Raw genomic sequence first — 15,780 nt, forward strand, 5'->3', positions numbered from 1 at the left:
CAATGTTTGGCTCATAGTAGACTACAAATATATATGTTGAGTGAGTGAATACATGAATATAAATGTATTCAAAAGAGAATACTGGTTCATGAATTGAAAGAATCATGATGATCTAATTAATTTTCTGATTGCAGGTTTGAAAGATTAGAAGTCCTGGCTGTATTTGCCTCCACAGTCTTGGCACAGTTGGGAGCACTCTTTATATTAAAAGAAAGGTATGTTTGTATTTGATATTCTAAATCCCACCTATGACACCTTTGGGAACATGAAAGAAACCAATGAGATGCATCTGGTTTGAAGGGTATGCAAATAAAGATGAACAGTGCTGGAGTTTTGATAGTAATCTCTTCCTATTTCAGACTTCTTTCCCTTCTTTTTCACTTTATATTTCCTTCTTTGATGCTACTAAATTCAATCATAGGTGGGTGCGAATGAAAGGAAGAGATTTAGTCAGACAAGTTTTGATGCTTATTATAAACCTATTGAAGTAGGTTTGAGCTGGGTGCGGTGGCTCACGCCTATAATCCTAGCACTCTGGGAGGCCAAGGCGGTCGGATTGCTCAAGGTCAGGAGTTCGAAACCAGCCTGAGCAAGACCCATCTCTACTATAAATAGAAAGAAATTAATTGGCCAACTAATATATATAGAAAAAATTAGCTGGGCATGGTGGCGCATGCCTGTAGTCCCAGCTAGTTGGGAGGCTGAGTCAGTAGGATTGCTTGAGCCCAGGAGTTTGAGGTTTCTGTGAGCTAGGCTGATGTCATGGCACTCACCCTAGCCTGGGCAACAACGCAGTGAGACTGTCTCCAAAAAAAAAAAAGAAGTAGGTTTGGTAAAAAAGGTTGACATTGTATATTGAGGACAATTTGTGAATCTCCTGGTCTCATCACTGTTAACAGTAACTAGTTGGCTATAGTATTAAAAGATTTTTATGAACTTTAAGGTAGATTAATTATATATTTAATAAAGCATTTTAATTTTATAATTTATAGGACTTATTTAGTATTTTTTTTCTTTTAGTGCAGAACGCTTTTTGGAGCAGCCTGAAATACACACGTGAGATTTTATTTTTGATATAACATAGATTACTCTTAAGTTTGATTCCTTCTCAATTATTAATTGATGTATTATTAAATAATGGTTACTTTGGCCAGTATCGGAGTTCAGAGTGTGGCAATATAAATTTTCACTGGTATTTCAAAAATAAAATCCCCAAATACCCAGATGACTTCTTCTTACTTTTAATGGTTCCCAGGTCTTAGAGGTTTTTATACTCCCCAGGAAGGCCTTTTTATCTTGGCTTTAGATTCCTCATTATTTCCAGACTCAAATCAGCACAAAAAACCAGATCCCTCTAGTCTTCTAAAATTTCAAATTTTACCTTCAAAATCTTTTCATAGCACCTATAGAAAAGAGAATTGTGTTTATCAACCACATGGTTGCCAACTATACAGACCTTATCTATTTTAATAATTTAACTCAGGAAAGTCTGACTTGTCCAGTGTATTGTAAACCAAATACCATTCGCATTTATACAAATTTATGACAGCAATTACTTATAAGACCATTTTGTTAATGCTAAGAATCCTTTCTTGTCCTGTGGAGGGTGGCGCAGCAGAAAATAGAACATAGGTTATGGGCCTGAAACCATGTTCAAATTCTGGCTCTGTAAATAACCAAACCATTGAAGCAGACCACTCTACCTTCCCATCTCTAAGTCTCTCTACATACTGAAATTACCTATTGATATTACCGAGAAAAAAATAAAGGTGAATGTTATTGTTGTTCTTTTAGGGGAAGATTATTAGTTGGTACTTTCGTGGCTCTTTCTTTCAACTTGTTCACGATGCTTTCTATTCGGAATAAACCTTTTGCTTATGTCTCTGAAGGTATGTTTTTGACTTGCTATTAATAAAAAAATCCAATTAATCTGTCATGCAAACACGTTTTTTTTGTTTCATTAACTTATAAATCACCAAGAAAATATGTTCTGCATATAAGAGAGAACTAGCCCAAAGGTTCTCAAGTCTTCTTTAAGTGAGAATTATAAAACAAAATCTCATTAGATCAAGATTTAAAAGAACATATTACTTAAAAACAGGCAGAGTAACTTATGTATTAAATTATATATGATGAAAAATTAATTACATTTACCAAATAATGAGATTTTAGGTGTATAATCTATCTAAGAAAAGCCTATTATAAACATTTTAGAAGTAAGAGTATATTTAGAATAGTTGATGTGCTAATTGAAAATAATTGTATTCTGTTAATTAAATAAGTTCCAAGAAACTTCTCTTTGGCAATGGTGGATGGTCATATATTTGCAAGTATCAAAATTTTATTTCTTTTGAAATATTCTTGTATTTTGACGTCTTTAAAATTTTAGACTGGATTTTTACTTTAGTGGTCTAAATTATTGGCATCTTTCAATAATTAAGGTGTTTTGGAATTCCACTAACCCACAAAGAGTTAACAATTAGTTGATGAAGAGAAATGAGGCACACAGCACCACAACCAGCTTAATTTTTTTTAGGTCTTGCTCTTGCTCAGGCTGGTCTCCAACTCCTGAGCTCAAGCAGTTCTCCCACCTCAGCCTCCCAGAGTATAGGATTACAGGCATGAGCTACCTTGCCTGGCCAACATTATTCTTTTACATTTTTCCAACTATCCTTTTTATAAATAGTGCTGTAATCAGCCTCTTTATATCAGGTTTATTGTCTGCATTTTTTTTTTAAAGACTGGTCAAGTGAAGCAGTGGGAGTGAAGAAGAAACAAAAAAATCTGTAACTGGTTGTTATCAATTAGTTGTAAACACCCCTGCACTTGGACCAACCTTGTCTGCATTTCTGATTCTTTCTTTAGGATAAATTCCCAAAGAAGGATTATGAAGTGGATTAAAAATACAGTGTTTTTGCTGGGCACGGTGGCCGCACATCTGTAGTCCCAGGTACTTAGGAGGCTGAGGTAGGAGGATCACTTGAGCCTAAGAGTTTAAGACAAGTCTGGGAAACACAGTGAGAATCCCATCTTTTAAAAAAAAAAAAAGTATACATACACATATAAAAATGCAATGCTTTTCTTTTTACATATGTATGACATGGATATGGAAATACAGTATTTTTTAAAGGCTTTGATATATATTTTGAAATTTATTTCCAGAAAAGTTGTCTAATTTGTGTTTTTATTAGTTGAAAATGAAGCTTCTCAGAAACATCAAAATGGGTGACATTACTTGAAATTTGAGTGGAAAATAATATTGAGCACTATCTGTGTGCCAGGCACTTTTGAATGCTTTATATAGAATAACTCATTTAATTCTTCCCATAACCACATGAAGTAAATAATTTTATTATCCCTATTTTATTTATTTATTGATTGATTGATTGATTGAGACAGAGTCTCACTTTGTTGCCCAGGCTAGAGTGAGTGCTGTGGGGTAAGCCTGGCTCACAGCAACCTCAATCTCCTGGGCTCAGCGATCCTACTGCCTCAGCCTCCCGAGTAGCTGGGACTACAGGCATGCGCCACCATGCCCGGCTAATTTTTTGTATATATATTTTTAGTTGGTCAATTAATTTCTTTCTATTTTTGGTAGAGACGGGGTCTCGCTCAGGCTGGTTTCGAACTCCTGACCTTGAGCCATCCGCCCGCCTCGGCCTCCCAAAGTGCTAGGATTACAGGCGTGAGCCACTGTGCCCGGCCTATTATCCCTATTTTATATTGAGGGACTGAGAGATTAAATAAGTTACCTAGCATCACGTATCTAGTTAGGGCCGACCTGGAATTTGAAGCCAGGTATCCTGTCATCAGAGTCTTCTCTTAACTATTTCTTTGTATAGGGCTTGCCAATCTTTTTTACATCATGGTATACATAAAAAAATGAATATTTTGTGCACTCTGGGATAAATGGAAAAGGATGCCTGAGCTTGGAGACTACTTGTCCAAGAATAGTAACTGGCAGATGTCTTTGGATGTACCCAGATCCCCACCTGGCTTTTTTGAGAGCTGAGAGAATTAATAATTGGTATACAGCTTAAGTGTCCCTTATCTAGAATGCTTGGGATAAGCATAAAGTTTCAAATTTTGGATTTTTAAAGATATTGGAATATTTGCATTATACTTACTGGTTGAGCATCCCAAATCTGAAAATTTGAAATCCAAGCTATTCCAATGAGCTTTTCTTTTGAGTGTCATGTTGGTGTTCAAAAAATTTTGGATTTTGAAGTATCTTGAATTTCAGATTTTTAGATTTGGGATGCTCAATCTGTACCTGTAACCATCATCAGCACACTGGTTAGGAAATTCTGCTTTGCAGTATACAGAACCTTTAAAACTTCAAATTAATAGTAACAATGACATATCCAAGATCACTAATCACCTTCAGGTTAACTGCATATTGTAGTTCAAACTGCTTTTGACATAGTATTTTAAGGGAATAAAAGAGGAAAAACTTCTAGATTTGAGGAATAGTATGTCCTTTTATAATGTTATACAGTCACTGCCAAACGTATTTTTAAAATTAAAGAACTCAAGTATTTCTGGTAGCATTTTTTTCTTCTATATAGATAATTTAAGTATTTTCTTCTTAAAGCTGCTAGTACGAGCTGGCTTCAAGAGCATGTTGCAGATCTTAGTCGAAGGTAAGATGTTATGGAGTATCATGACATTCATAGGTTAAAAAGAATACACAAGAAATGCATCTGTCATGGGAATTTACATTATTCACTGCTGTGGTTACTACATGAATAGCACAAATCAGATTCTTCTCCTCCCTTTACTTTTTCTTACTTTTGAATTGATGATACAAAAGAGACCTTTCCAAGTAAAAGGGCTTTGTTCCCAAGTCCTCTTTGCTTTCTTTAAGAAGTACATTATGTGATACCAAAATGTAAGTTATCTTTTATAAGGTTTTGGTCAGTATTATATGAGTCCTACTAATGCATACTTTTTTTTTTTTATAGCTTGTGTGGAATTATTCCAGGACTTAGCAGTATCTTCCTTCCCCGAATGAATCCATTTGTTTTGATTGATCTTGCTGGAGCATTTGCTCTTTGTATTACATATATGCTAATTGAAATTAAGTAAGTATTTTTTATTGCTGTCATGTATGTTTCAATTCCTGGGGCCTTGCTGTTAAGGGCATCAGCAGGATGGATGGGGTCAAGCTTCCAGCACTTTTGCTTATTACCTGTGTAACTTTGATAAGGTCTTTTCCTCAAGTGTATTCATCTGAAAAATTAAGGGGATTTGGTTCAGTAAGTATTTCTCACCACAATCTATAATGCAGGCTGCAAAACTATTTAAATTCTCGGCCGGGCACGGTGGCTCACGCCTGTAATCCTAGAAAAATAGAAATAAATTAATTGGCCAACTAATATATATACAAAAAATTAGCCAGGCATGGTGGCACATGCCTGTAGTCCCAGCTACTCAGGAGGCTGAGGCAGGAGGATTGCTTGAGCCCAGGCATGTGCTGTGATGCCTGGCTAATTTATTTTTTAAATTTTTAGTAAAGATAGGGTTTCACTCTTGCTCAGGCTGGTCTCAAACTCCTAAGCTCAAGTAATCCTTCCACCTTGGCCTCCTAGAGTGCTAAGATTATAGGTGTGAGCCACCACGCTATTATTTCTTACCTAGATATCTATTGAATTCCAAAAGACATATCTTCCTGACTTCTATTTATGTCTATTCATGTCTACCTCAACTGAACCAATTTCTCCCTATTTCTAAAACCGTTTTTTCTTGTATTTTCCATCTCAGTGAATGCTACTATCGTCTATTTTAATGTATTGTTTTAAAAAAATTATGTTACAATATACATGACATTAAGCTTATCATTTTAACCATTTTTAAGTATACATATCAGTGGCATTAAGTACATTGACATTGTTGTGCAACTCTCACCACCATCCATCTCTGGAACCTTTCATCATCCCTAACTGAAATTCTATCTTTTTTAAACAACAACGCCCCATTTATTCCTCCTCACAGTCCTGGAAACCACCAGTCTATTTTATCTCTGTATGAATTTGACTACTCTAGGTACCTCTTATAAATGAGCATATAATATTTGTTCTTTTGTGTCTGGTTTATTTTACTTAGTATAATGTTCTCAAGGTTCATCCATGTTTTAGCATGTGTCAGAATTTCCTTTCAGTTTAAGGCTGAATAACATCCCATTGTATGTACACGTTGCATCTTTTTTTTTTTTTACCCATTCATCCACTGATTGACATTTAGATTGTTTCCATCTTTTGTCTATTGTGAATAGTGTCAACTGTGAACATAGGTGTATAAGTATCTGTTTGAGTCACTGCTTTCAGTTCTTAGAGGTATATACCCAAAAGTGGAACTGCTGGATCGTATGGTAATTCTGTATTTAATTTTTTTTAGGAACTCCAGTGCATTCCTTTTTTTTTTTTTTTAGAGATGGGGCGTCAAACTCCTGGGCTCAAGTGATCCTCCCACCTCAGCCTCCCAAGTGGCTGGGACTACAAGCATGCACCACTGTACCCGGCTTGCATTCTTAAATACATACCCCCCCTCCTCCCCTCTTACCCCTCCTCAAGGCAGTTCTAATTGGTCACCAAATCTTGCATAATCTTTCCTTAATATTTATTTATTGGGCTGGGCACAGTGGCTAACACCTGTAATTCTAGGACTCTGCAAAGCCAAAGCAGAAGGATTGCTTGAGGTCAGGAGTTTGAGAACAGCCTGAGCAAAAGCAAGACCCATCTCTACAAAAAACAGAAAACTTAGCTAGGCATGGTGGTGCATGACTGTAGTCCCAGCTACCCAGGAGGCTGAGGCAGAAGGATCCCTTGAGCCCAGGAGTTTGAAGTTGCAGTGAACTATGATGACACCACTGTACTCTAACAACAGAGCAAGACTCTGTCTCAAAAAAAAATTATTTATTTGTCCCTTCTTTCCTCATTGCTATTCTCATTGCTGCTGTACCAATTAAAGCCTTTATCATCATTTCCTTGACCAAATAGAACAGCTTTCTGCTCTTCTGATTTTCACTCTCACCCATTACTTGTTACCTTCTATTTTGCTATTAATGTCATCATTCAAAATTGTTAATTTGGACACAATATTTTCCTCTCTCAAAACCCTCCCCTTTGCATACTTGTAAAAACTGAAAGTTGTTAGTGTGGAGTCCTGTGTAATCAAGACCCTGCCAGCCTTATTAGCCATACTTCTGTCTACCCCTGACCGTGTGTGTTCATTGCTGCATCAGGATTTTCATGCCCTTGCATATGCTGCTTTCACTTGCTCATCTTTGAAGGCTCAGCTCACATGTCACCTCCTTTTTTATATTTAGCCTTTTTGGATTATCCCCACCCCACTAGCCTTGTCACTCAGTCCTTTGTGCCGCCGTGGTACTCTGTAGACATTTCTACTTTAGTACCCAAAGTGCTTCATTATGTTTTTCACATGTGTATCTCCTGCTATTTCTAGGGCAAGGACTATGTCTTATTCATGTTTCTATTCCCAACATGTGGGAAAAAGTAAAAAAAGAGTGCACAATCAGCTTGTCACCATTGGCAGTTTGATCTGTCTTGTTAATAGAACTTCAGCACAGTTTGAACTATTGATGTCAGCCACAGTGTTACTATAACACATTCCTAGAGAACCTCACCTTGTTAAATTTCTGGAGAATTTAAAAAATTTTATTAGAAAGAATAATTGTTGGCCGGGTATGGTGGCTCATGCCTGTAATCCTAGCACTCTGGGAGGCCGAGGCGGGCGGATCTCTCAAGGTCAGGAGTTCAAAACCAGCCTGAGCAAGAGTGAGACCCCATCTCTACTAAAAATAGAAAGAAATTAGCTAGACAACTAAAAATATATAGAAAAAATTAGCCGGGCATGGTGGCGTGTGCCTGTAGTCCCAGCTACCCAGGAGGCTGAGGCAGAAGGATCGCTTGAACCTAGGAGTTTGAGGTTGCTGTGAGCTAGGCTGATGCCACAGCACTCGAGCCCAGACAAGAGAGTGAGACTCTGTCTCAAAAAAAAAACCAACAACAAATTTTTTAAAGAAAAATTGTTTATAGGAAGGTTGATAGAATCTCTGTTGGATTTTCTGTTAGTCTCTGTATCAAAATTTATTGGTTGAACTTTTTTATTTGTCTGTCTCAAGCAAATGAATGAATATATTTGAAATCTTTCTAGTTGACAAGTAGATTGAAAAATACATAGTGAGGAAAAGCTTGCTTTTTTAAAAATCATACCTCTTCATGCTAATTAGCACAATTATTAGTTATTTTTCCACTAAACTTTGACAGGAAAGCTGATTTTGGGGGGGCTTTTTTCCCTCTTTGAAATGCTTGCTTGCCAGTAATGGCCAATTGTGATAAAACAGTTCTATTGCTCAGTCCTGTTGCTTTAGATAATTATTATTCAGTATACTGAATTTTAAGATGCCCTGTGAATCATAAATTTAAGATTTAGAATTGTCTTTTCCTCTTAGCAATTATTTTGCTGTAGATACTGCCTCTGCCATAGCCATTGCCCTGATGACATTTGGCACTATGTATCCCATGAGTGTGTATAGTGGAAAAGTATTACTCCAGGTAAGGTTCTTTCAATGTACACACTTAATATTAGCCATGTTCTTCTATCAGATTTAAAAACTGTATGTATTGTTCTACCAGATTGTGAAATTTTTAGCCACTGGAGGTCTGTGTTAGGAATGAAATCAAAACAATAATCTCTGAAATTTGTATAGTAAGATAATAGTGAGATGAAATTCCATTGACTCATAAAATAGGTCCAAATCCTCCTGTATTTATAATGTAACACAAAATCATGAATTTAAAATTATTTGCCTCTAATAATGTTTCAAGTGAAAACAGTGTTACTTTAAAAATGTTTTAGATATTTATTTTCCCTCAGGTAATATGCCTTGGCTGTTGTATAATCTGGTTATGATTGTTTTGTTATTTCCGGCCATTGTATCAGTTAAACTTTAAATTTCAAACGTAAAATTTTAAATGACAAATTGCTACTTATTGAAACAATAGGAACACATGTAGATAAGTTCATGGATAGAAAGGTAGTTTCCAAGGCTGGATGTGTACGTAAGCCCTATTCTTTCTCTCTGACCTTCATGCCTTTCCTAAAACTTAGAGGCAGTAGCTCCATCTCCAGAAGTAGTAATAACAATAATAGTTACATAGGGCATAGCACTAAAATATTACTTTTCTAGTCATTTCTTGAATATTAAAGACTATTATTGGCAAAATTATTTTTTCTCCTAGGTTATTCATATTTTATTTTATTTTTTTTCTGTAGACAACACCACCTCATGTTATTGGTCAGTTGGACAAACTTATCAGAGAGGTAAGATGAATAGTAAATAAAATCATTTAAAGTTATATTAGGAAATAGAAAGGGTAAGTATATATAATACTTTATTCAACCCTACCTAGAATTTTATTTTAGGAGAGTTTGTATTCTTCATAAAAACACTTTAGGAGCCATGAGATAGTGGCAAAAATAGAAAAATTGGAAGAATTGCTCAATTTGGAAGCCAAATTCACTTGAAATAAATGTGGAAGGTAATGGTCTAGATCAGCTGTATAAATGTTGTGATTTTTATGACTCTGTATTCAAACCAAGGATTTTGATAAAGTCAAAGGCCACTTTTACATGTTGATTGCTTCACCACCTAACATCTTCATCTGTGGCTTTCTATTGTTATAAATTTCCATCTGCTAACTATTGAAGATCATTGAACTCATTGGATTTGGGGGCTATTTTATACTCTTGGTTGGCAGTATCACAGTGGCTGCTCTTGCCAATATAGCTGGCTACTTGGCTACTTGTCTCAACCATCGAAGCCTGGCCTTGGGTATGACTCCTATGCCACTATACCCATTGGCTACATACTATGTATCTGGCTTTGGAATTTCCTGTCTGCTCACATTCAAACACTATCCTGTGTTATGCAGAGATTTGTTATAAGAGAATCTAGAAAAAGAAATGACTGAGAAGACCAAAATAAATAAATAAAAAATGTAGAAAAAACTCTTCTAGGCCGGGCGCGGTGGCTCACGCCTGTAATCCTAGCTCTCTGGGAGGCCGAGGCGGGTGGATTGCTCGAGGTCGGGAGTTCGAAACCACCCTGAGCAAGAGCGAGACCCCGTCTCTACTATAAATAGAAAGAAACTAATTGGCCAACTAATATATATAGAAAAAATTAGCCGGGCATGGTGGCTCATGCCTGTAGTCCCAGCTACTTGGGAGGCTGAGACAGAAGGATCGCTTGAGCCTAGGAGTTTGAGGTTGCTGTGAGCTAGGCTGACGCCATGGCACTCACTCTACCCTAGGCAACAAAGCGAGACTCTGTCTCCAAAAAAAAAAAAAAAACTCTTCTATTAATAGATATCAGCCTAGGCAAAGAATTTATGACTAAGACCCCAATGGCAATCATGGCAATAACAAAAATTAATAAATGGAATTTGATTAAACTAAAACGCTTCTGCACAGCTAAGGAAACAAATCAACAGAGTAAATAAATAGACAACCTAAAGAATGGGAGAAAACATTTGCAAGCTACACATCTGATAAAGGGCTCATAACCAGAACTTACAAAGAACTCAAGCAAATTGGCAAGAAAAAAAAAACTAGCAACCCTATTAAAAAGTGAGCAAAAGACGTGAACAGAAACTTCTCAAAAGAAGAAAGTTGAATGCTAATAACACATGTGAAAAAATGTTCAGTGTCATTAATCATCAGGAAATGCAAATTAAACCACAATGAGATATCACCTTACCCCAGTGAGAATGGCTTTTATTAAAAAGTCCAAAACCAATAGATGCTAGCGTGGCTGCAGAGAGAAAGGAACACTCATATGCTGTTGGTGGGACTATAAGTTTATACAGCTTCTGTGGAAAACAGTTTGGAGATTTCCTCAAAGAACTAAAAGACCTACCATTTGATCCAGTAATCCCACTATTGGATATTTGCCTAAAGGAAAAGAAGACTTTTCATCAAAAAGCCACCTGTACTTGAATGTTTATTGCAGCACAATTCACAATTGCAAAGATGTGGAATCAACCCAAGTGCCCATCAGTTCATGAGTGGATTAATAAAATGTGGTATATGTATGCTGCTTTCCCACATTGGCCAAAAAAAAAAGAAAGAAAAAAAAACGTGGTATATTTATACCACCATGGAGTATTACTCAGCTTTAAAACAGATGAATTAATACCTTTGCAACAATCTGTATGGAACTGGAGACTATCCTAAGTGAAGTATTTCAAGAATGAAAAACACCACATTTACTCACTATTGAATTGGAACTAACTGATGAGCACACATGTGCACAGAGGGGAATAAAACTCAGTGGAAATAAAACCAGGGGCAGGGGGAGAAGGGAAGGGGAATAAACCAACTTACTGGGTACTATGATCACTATTTGGGTGATGGGCACACCTGTAGCCATGACTCAAGCATTACAAAAAATGATCCATGTAACCTAAAACATTTGAACCCCCTTACTATTTTAAAATGAAAAAAAAAGAAAAAAAATCTGATACCACAACACCCTGAATATAAATGTATTCAATATTGATAAAATGAAAAGAACCACACGCTGTTGAAGAAGTTGAGTGGGGGATGTTATGACTGAGCAGTTGGGAACTGATTCTAAAAGAATGGTGCAAACAAGAAACTGGGAAAACAAGGTCTTGGATCAGTACTCAGCAAGCAGGAATGATATCTTGAATGGCATTGGGCTTCCCTTGGCTGGTGAGTGTCCTTGTGCAGCATTTGGCCGTGTCATTTCTAGGCTTAAAGCAGGTCCATAATGTGAATAAACCATGTTGGATATGTCAAATACAGACAATTCTGATAACCTGTTTCTATGCTCTTAATTAGGTATCTACCTTGGATGGAGTTTTAGAAGTCCGAAATGAACATTTTTGGACCTTAGGTTTTGGCTCATTGGTATGCTTTTTATGTTACTTTAGTTATAATTTAAAACATCGTTTTTAATTTTCATACCTGAAAACACTATTTCTTTAAAATTTTCAGAGTCTTTGATCCATATTTGTATTCAACAAAGTCTAAAATGTAGATGGATTTAATTACCTAATTGAGATTAATTAAGGGATGTTTTTCTTTTTTCCTTCAAACAACTGTTAATAATCTTAATACAAGAGTGTCCAGATAAGGCAAGTCCATAGTCAGTATAATTTCTAAATATGAAAATTTTGCAGAAGTAAAAAGTGCAATTATTTTCTTTTTAAACGGTAGTTCTAATTTTGGAGATTTTGCTAAACATGTTGAAGAGTTTTAATAACACAACTTGCTTTAGCATAAAATTCCATGTTTTCTGATCCAGTTTGGACCTCATTACCAGAGAGACTGTATTATGGCATAGTTTTATTCTTACGTCAGGAATGATGAGGAAAATACAGGAAAGTACCCAGAAAAAAATTAAAATGACCATAATACTATCATCTAGAGAAAACTGTTGTTGATATTTTGGTATTTATACTTATACATTTATTCTCCTTAGAAAACGAGGTCATGATGTTTTAAAATTTATTCTTTTCACTTAATATATCATGAACAATTTTTCATGTCATTAAATACTCTTCTACAATATGATTAAAAAAAAAACAAATAGGGTTTGATTTTTCTAACAGTACAAATTCCAGAGATAAGGAACTCAGGGCTGGTCCAGCAGTTCAATGATGTCATTCACTTTGTGGTCTTTAATTTCAGCCTTATGGTCTCTTAGTGGGAAAATGGCTGCTTTACCTCCACCTTCCCTGACTCTTCCTCTCTCTAGTTATTTTGGATGTCTAAAACTCATTGGCTAGTAAATTTTTCAGAAAGGACCCTGCCCTTAGGAACAACATTTTCTAAATTCTTGGATGTTGAAAGCAGTTTATCTAGCACTCCAGGAGGCTGCTTGAGGTCAAGAGTTTGAGACCAGCCTGAGCAAGAGCGAGACCCCATCTCTACTAAAAATAGAAAAAATTAGCCGGGGTAATAATGTGCACCTGTGGTCCCAGCTATTCAGGAGGCTTGCTTGAGCCCAAGAGTTTGAGGTTGCAGTGAGCTAGGCTGATACCGAGGCACTCTAGCCCAGGGGATAGAGTGAGACTCTGTCTCAGTCAATAAGAAAGAAAAGGAAAAGGAAGGGAAAGGAAAGAAAAAAAATAACGAAAAAAGAAGTTTGTGCACATTATACTTAAAGATTAGTCTGGCTTGGCTGGGCACAGTGGCTCACGCCTGTAATCCTGGCACTCTGGGAAGCTGAGGTAGGCAGATCGTTTGAACTCAGGAGTTCAAGACCAGCCTGAGCAAGAGCGAGACCGCCGTCTCTACTAAAAAATAGAAAGAAATTACCTGGACAGCTAAAAATATATAGAAAAAATTAGCCAGGCATGGTGGTGCATGCCTGTATTCCCAGCTACTTGGGAGGCTGAGGCAATAGGATTGCTTGAGCCCAGGAGTTTGAGGTTGCTGTGAGCTAGGCTGACACCACTGCACCTGTAGCCCAGGCAACAGAGTGAGACTCTGTCTCAAAAAATAAATTTAATTTAATTTAAAAAATAAATAAATAAAATTAAAGATTAGTCTGGCTGGATATAAAATTTTGAGTATATATTTTGTTTCCTGAGTTTCTTAAATACATTACCCCATTTACCTCTGGCATAAACATTATTATGACAATGCCTAATGACAATCTGACTTCTTTTCTTTTATATGTGACTTGATCTTTTTGACAGGATGCTCAAAAGATATTTTTATCTGAAGTCCAGTAATTTTGTAGAATATATCTTAACATCAGTTATTTCAGGTATGCGGTGTACCCTTTCAGTAATGCTGTCTCAAAAAAGTTTTTAAAATATTTAGGGAAGATTTTTTATTACAGTTTGTAATTTTTATCCTGTTCTCTTGCTTTGGTTTCTTTTTGGGGGAACTCCTGTTATATGTATGTTGGATCTTTGCCTTTCTTTTATATTTGTTATTTTTCTCTCAAATCCTTATTATCTCTTAATTTCCTTTTGATTTTGAAAATTTTCCTCTTTTTTATCTTTTATTTCTCTGAAGGTATACCTCTTTGTTTATTTGCCTTTGTATTCCTTCTAGTTAAGTTTTTATTTCTGTAGTGATTTTTTTCTTGTATTTTGTGATTGCATTTTTAAGGATTTTAAGTTCTGATTTATGTTCTTGTTTCATGTCTTTTGTTTTAAAAAAGTAGCTGATAATTTTTATCTGTTTTATAGTTATATCTTTCTGGTGATTTTTAATAATCTGTACTGTATTTGTATTCTCTGTTGCTTTTTTATTGTTTTTGAGTTAGGGTCTCACTCTGTCATCTAGACTGGAGTGTAGTGGCACAGTTATAGCTCACTGCAGCCTCAGACTTTTAGGCTCAAGCAATCTTCCTGCCTCAGCCTCTGGAGTAGCTAGCACTACAGGTGCGTGCCACCACACCAGGCTTCTTTTTTAAACTTTTTTGTAGAGACAAGGTCTTGGTATGTTGCCCAGGCTGGCCTGGAACTCTTGGGCTCAAGCAATCCTCCTGCCTAAGCCTCCCAAAGTGCTGGGATTACAGACATGAACCACCTCACCCGGCTGCTCGTTTTTGTTTGAAATTAGTTTTCCTGATCTTTAAAGTTAGGAGCAGTTTAGGATAGTGTGTATAAATTCATGGGTCTAGAGCTCCCTCTTCTGATGATTTTGTAAAGTAAAACTTTTTCTTCTAGCTCTGTTCTTCTCTTACATTATTATCTGAACCACCTCTATTCTTTGTCTCTACTATGCTGCTTAATTTGGATTCTCTTCCCAATTGTTTCTTCTTAATGTGGGGCTTTGTCCTAGAAGAGAACTTTGCCTGATTACTTTTGAGAACTTACAGGACTCAAACTGCTCTAGTCCTTCAGTCCTTATTGCAAACCCAGTGTACTTACCCACTGTTGAAATGTACAAAACTCCCAGTTTCAGCTGCCTTTCTCAAATTGACTGTCCTAGATTTCCATTAAGTATCAGTTAGCTGCTTTAGGGTTTTTAGGTCAATCAGATGCCCTGTTCCTTCTTTTTGCTTCTCCTGCAGAAAAGGGAGATTCTGATACCTTGAAGGGCTTATAGCTTTGGATTTGGAGTTTCATAGGGTACCATGTTACCTAGTCTTTTATATATGTTGTCCATAGATTTTATGTTTTTATGGGGATATTTGGGGCACTATAAAAACTGCCGCTACTGCTGTCATCTTCCAAGAACCCCAACATAATTTTTAATGGCTGTGGAGTTTTACATTATATAAATATGCTATAATTTATTTTATCAGTCCCCTAATGGACATTTAGATTGTTTTCTACTTTTCCTATATAAACAGGGCTGAGATAAACATTTTTATGGGCCAGTCTTTGCACATATCCATGATTATTCCTTAAGATTCTTTTTTTTTTTTTTTTTTTGTGACAGAGTCTCGCTCCATTGCATGGGCTAGAGTGCCATGGCATCAGCCTAGGTCACAGCAACCTTGAACTCCTGGGCTCAAGCAATCCTTCTGCCTCAGCCTCCTGAGTAGCTCGGACTACAGGCATGCACCACCATGCCCAGCTAATATTTTTCTGTATATATTTTTAGATGTCCAGCTAATTTCTTTCTATTTTTTTTATTATTTATTTATTTATTTTGAGACAAGAGTAGAGTGCCGTGGCTTCACCCTAACTCACAGCAACCTCAAACTCCTGGGTTCAAGCTATCCTGTGTCAGCCTCCCAAGTAGCTGTGACTATAGGCATGCGCC

General features: G+C 36.4%; 1 protein-coding gene across 3 annotated transcripts in view; it reads left to right on the forward strand.

Moving 5' to 3' along the window:
* SLC30A6 (solute carrier family 30 member 6) overlaps window positions 1–15,780 on the forward strand; it is a 38,910-nt gene that overhangs the window by 19,692 nt on the left and 3,438 nt on the right. For 2 of the 3 annotated variants that reach the window (XM_020288622.2, XM_076000656.1), the window contains 8 exons: window positions 135–215; window positions 1,021–1,056; window positions 1,795–1,889; window positions 4,595–4,643; window positions 4,965–5,084; window positions 8,474–8,576; window positions 9,298–9,345; window positions 11,887–11,955. In XM_020288622.2, the coding sequence (XP_020144211.2) occupies window positions 135–215; window positions 1,021–1,056; window positions 1,795–1,889; window positions 4,595–4,643; window positions 4,965–5,084; window positions 8,474–8,576; window positions 9,298–9,345; window positions 11,887–11,955 (601 nt within the window). Of the gene's footprint in view, window positions 1–134; window positions 216–1,020; window positions 1,057–1,794; window positions 1,890–4,594; window positions 4,644–4,964; window positions 5,085–8,473; window positions 8,577–9,297; window positions 9,346–11,886; window positions 11,956–15,780 lie in introns of those variants that run through there. The other variant, XM_076000657.1, reaches the window with a different exon arrangement.

Source organism: Microcebus murinus, chromosome 3, assembly GCF_040939455.1.
Source record: "Microcebus murinus isolate Inina chromosome 3, M.murinus_Inina_mat1.0, whole genome shotgun sequence".
Taxonomy (NCBI): Eukaryota; Metazoa; Chordata; class Mammalia; order Primates; family Cheirogaleidae; genus Microcebus; species Microcebus murinus.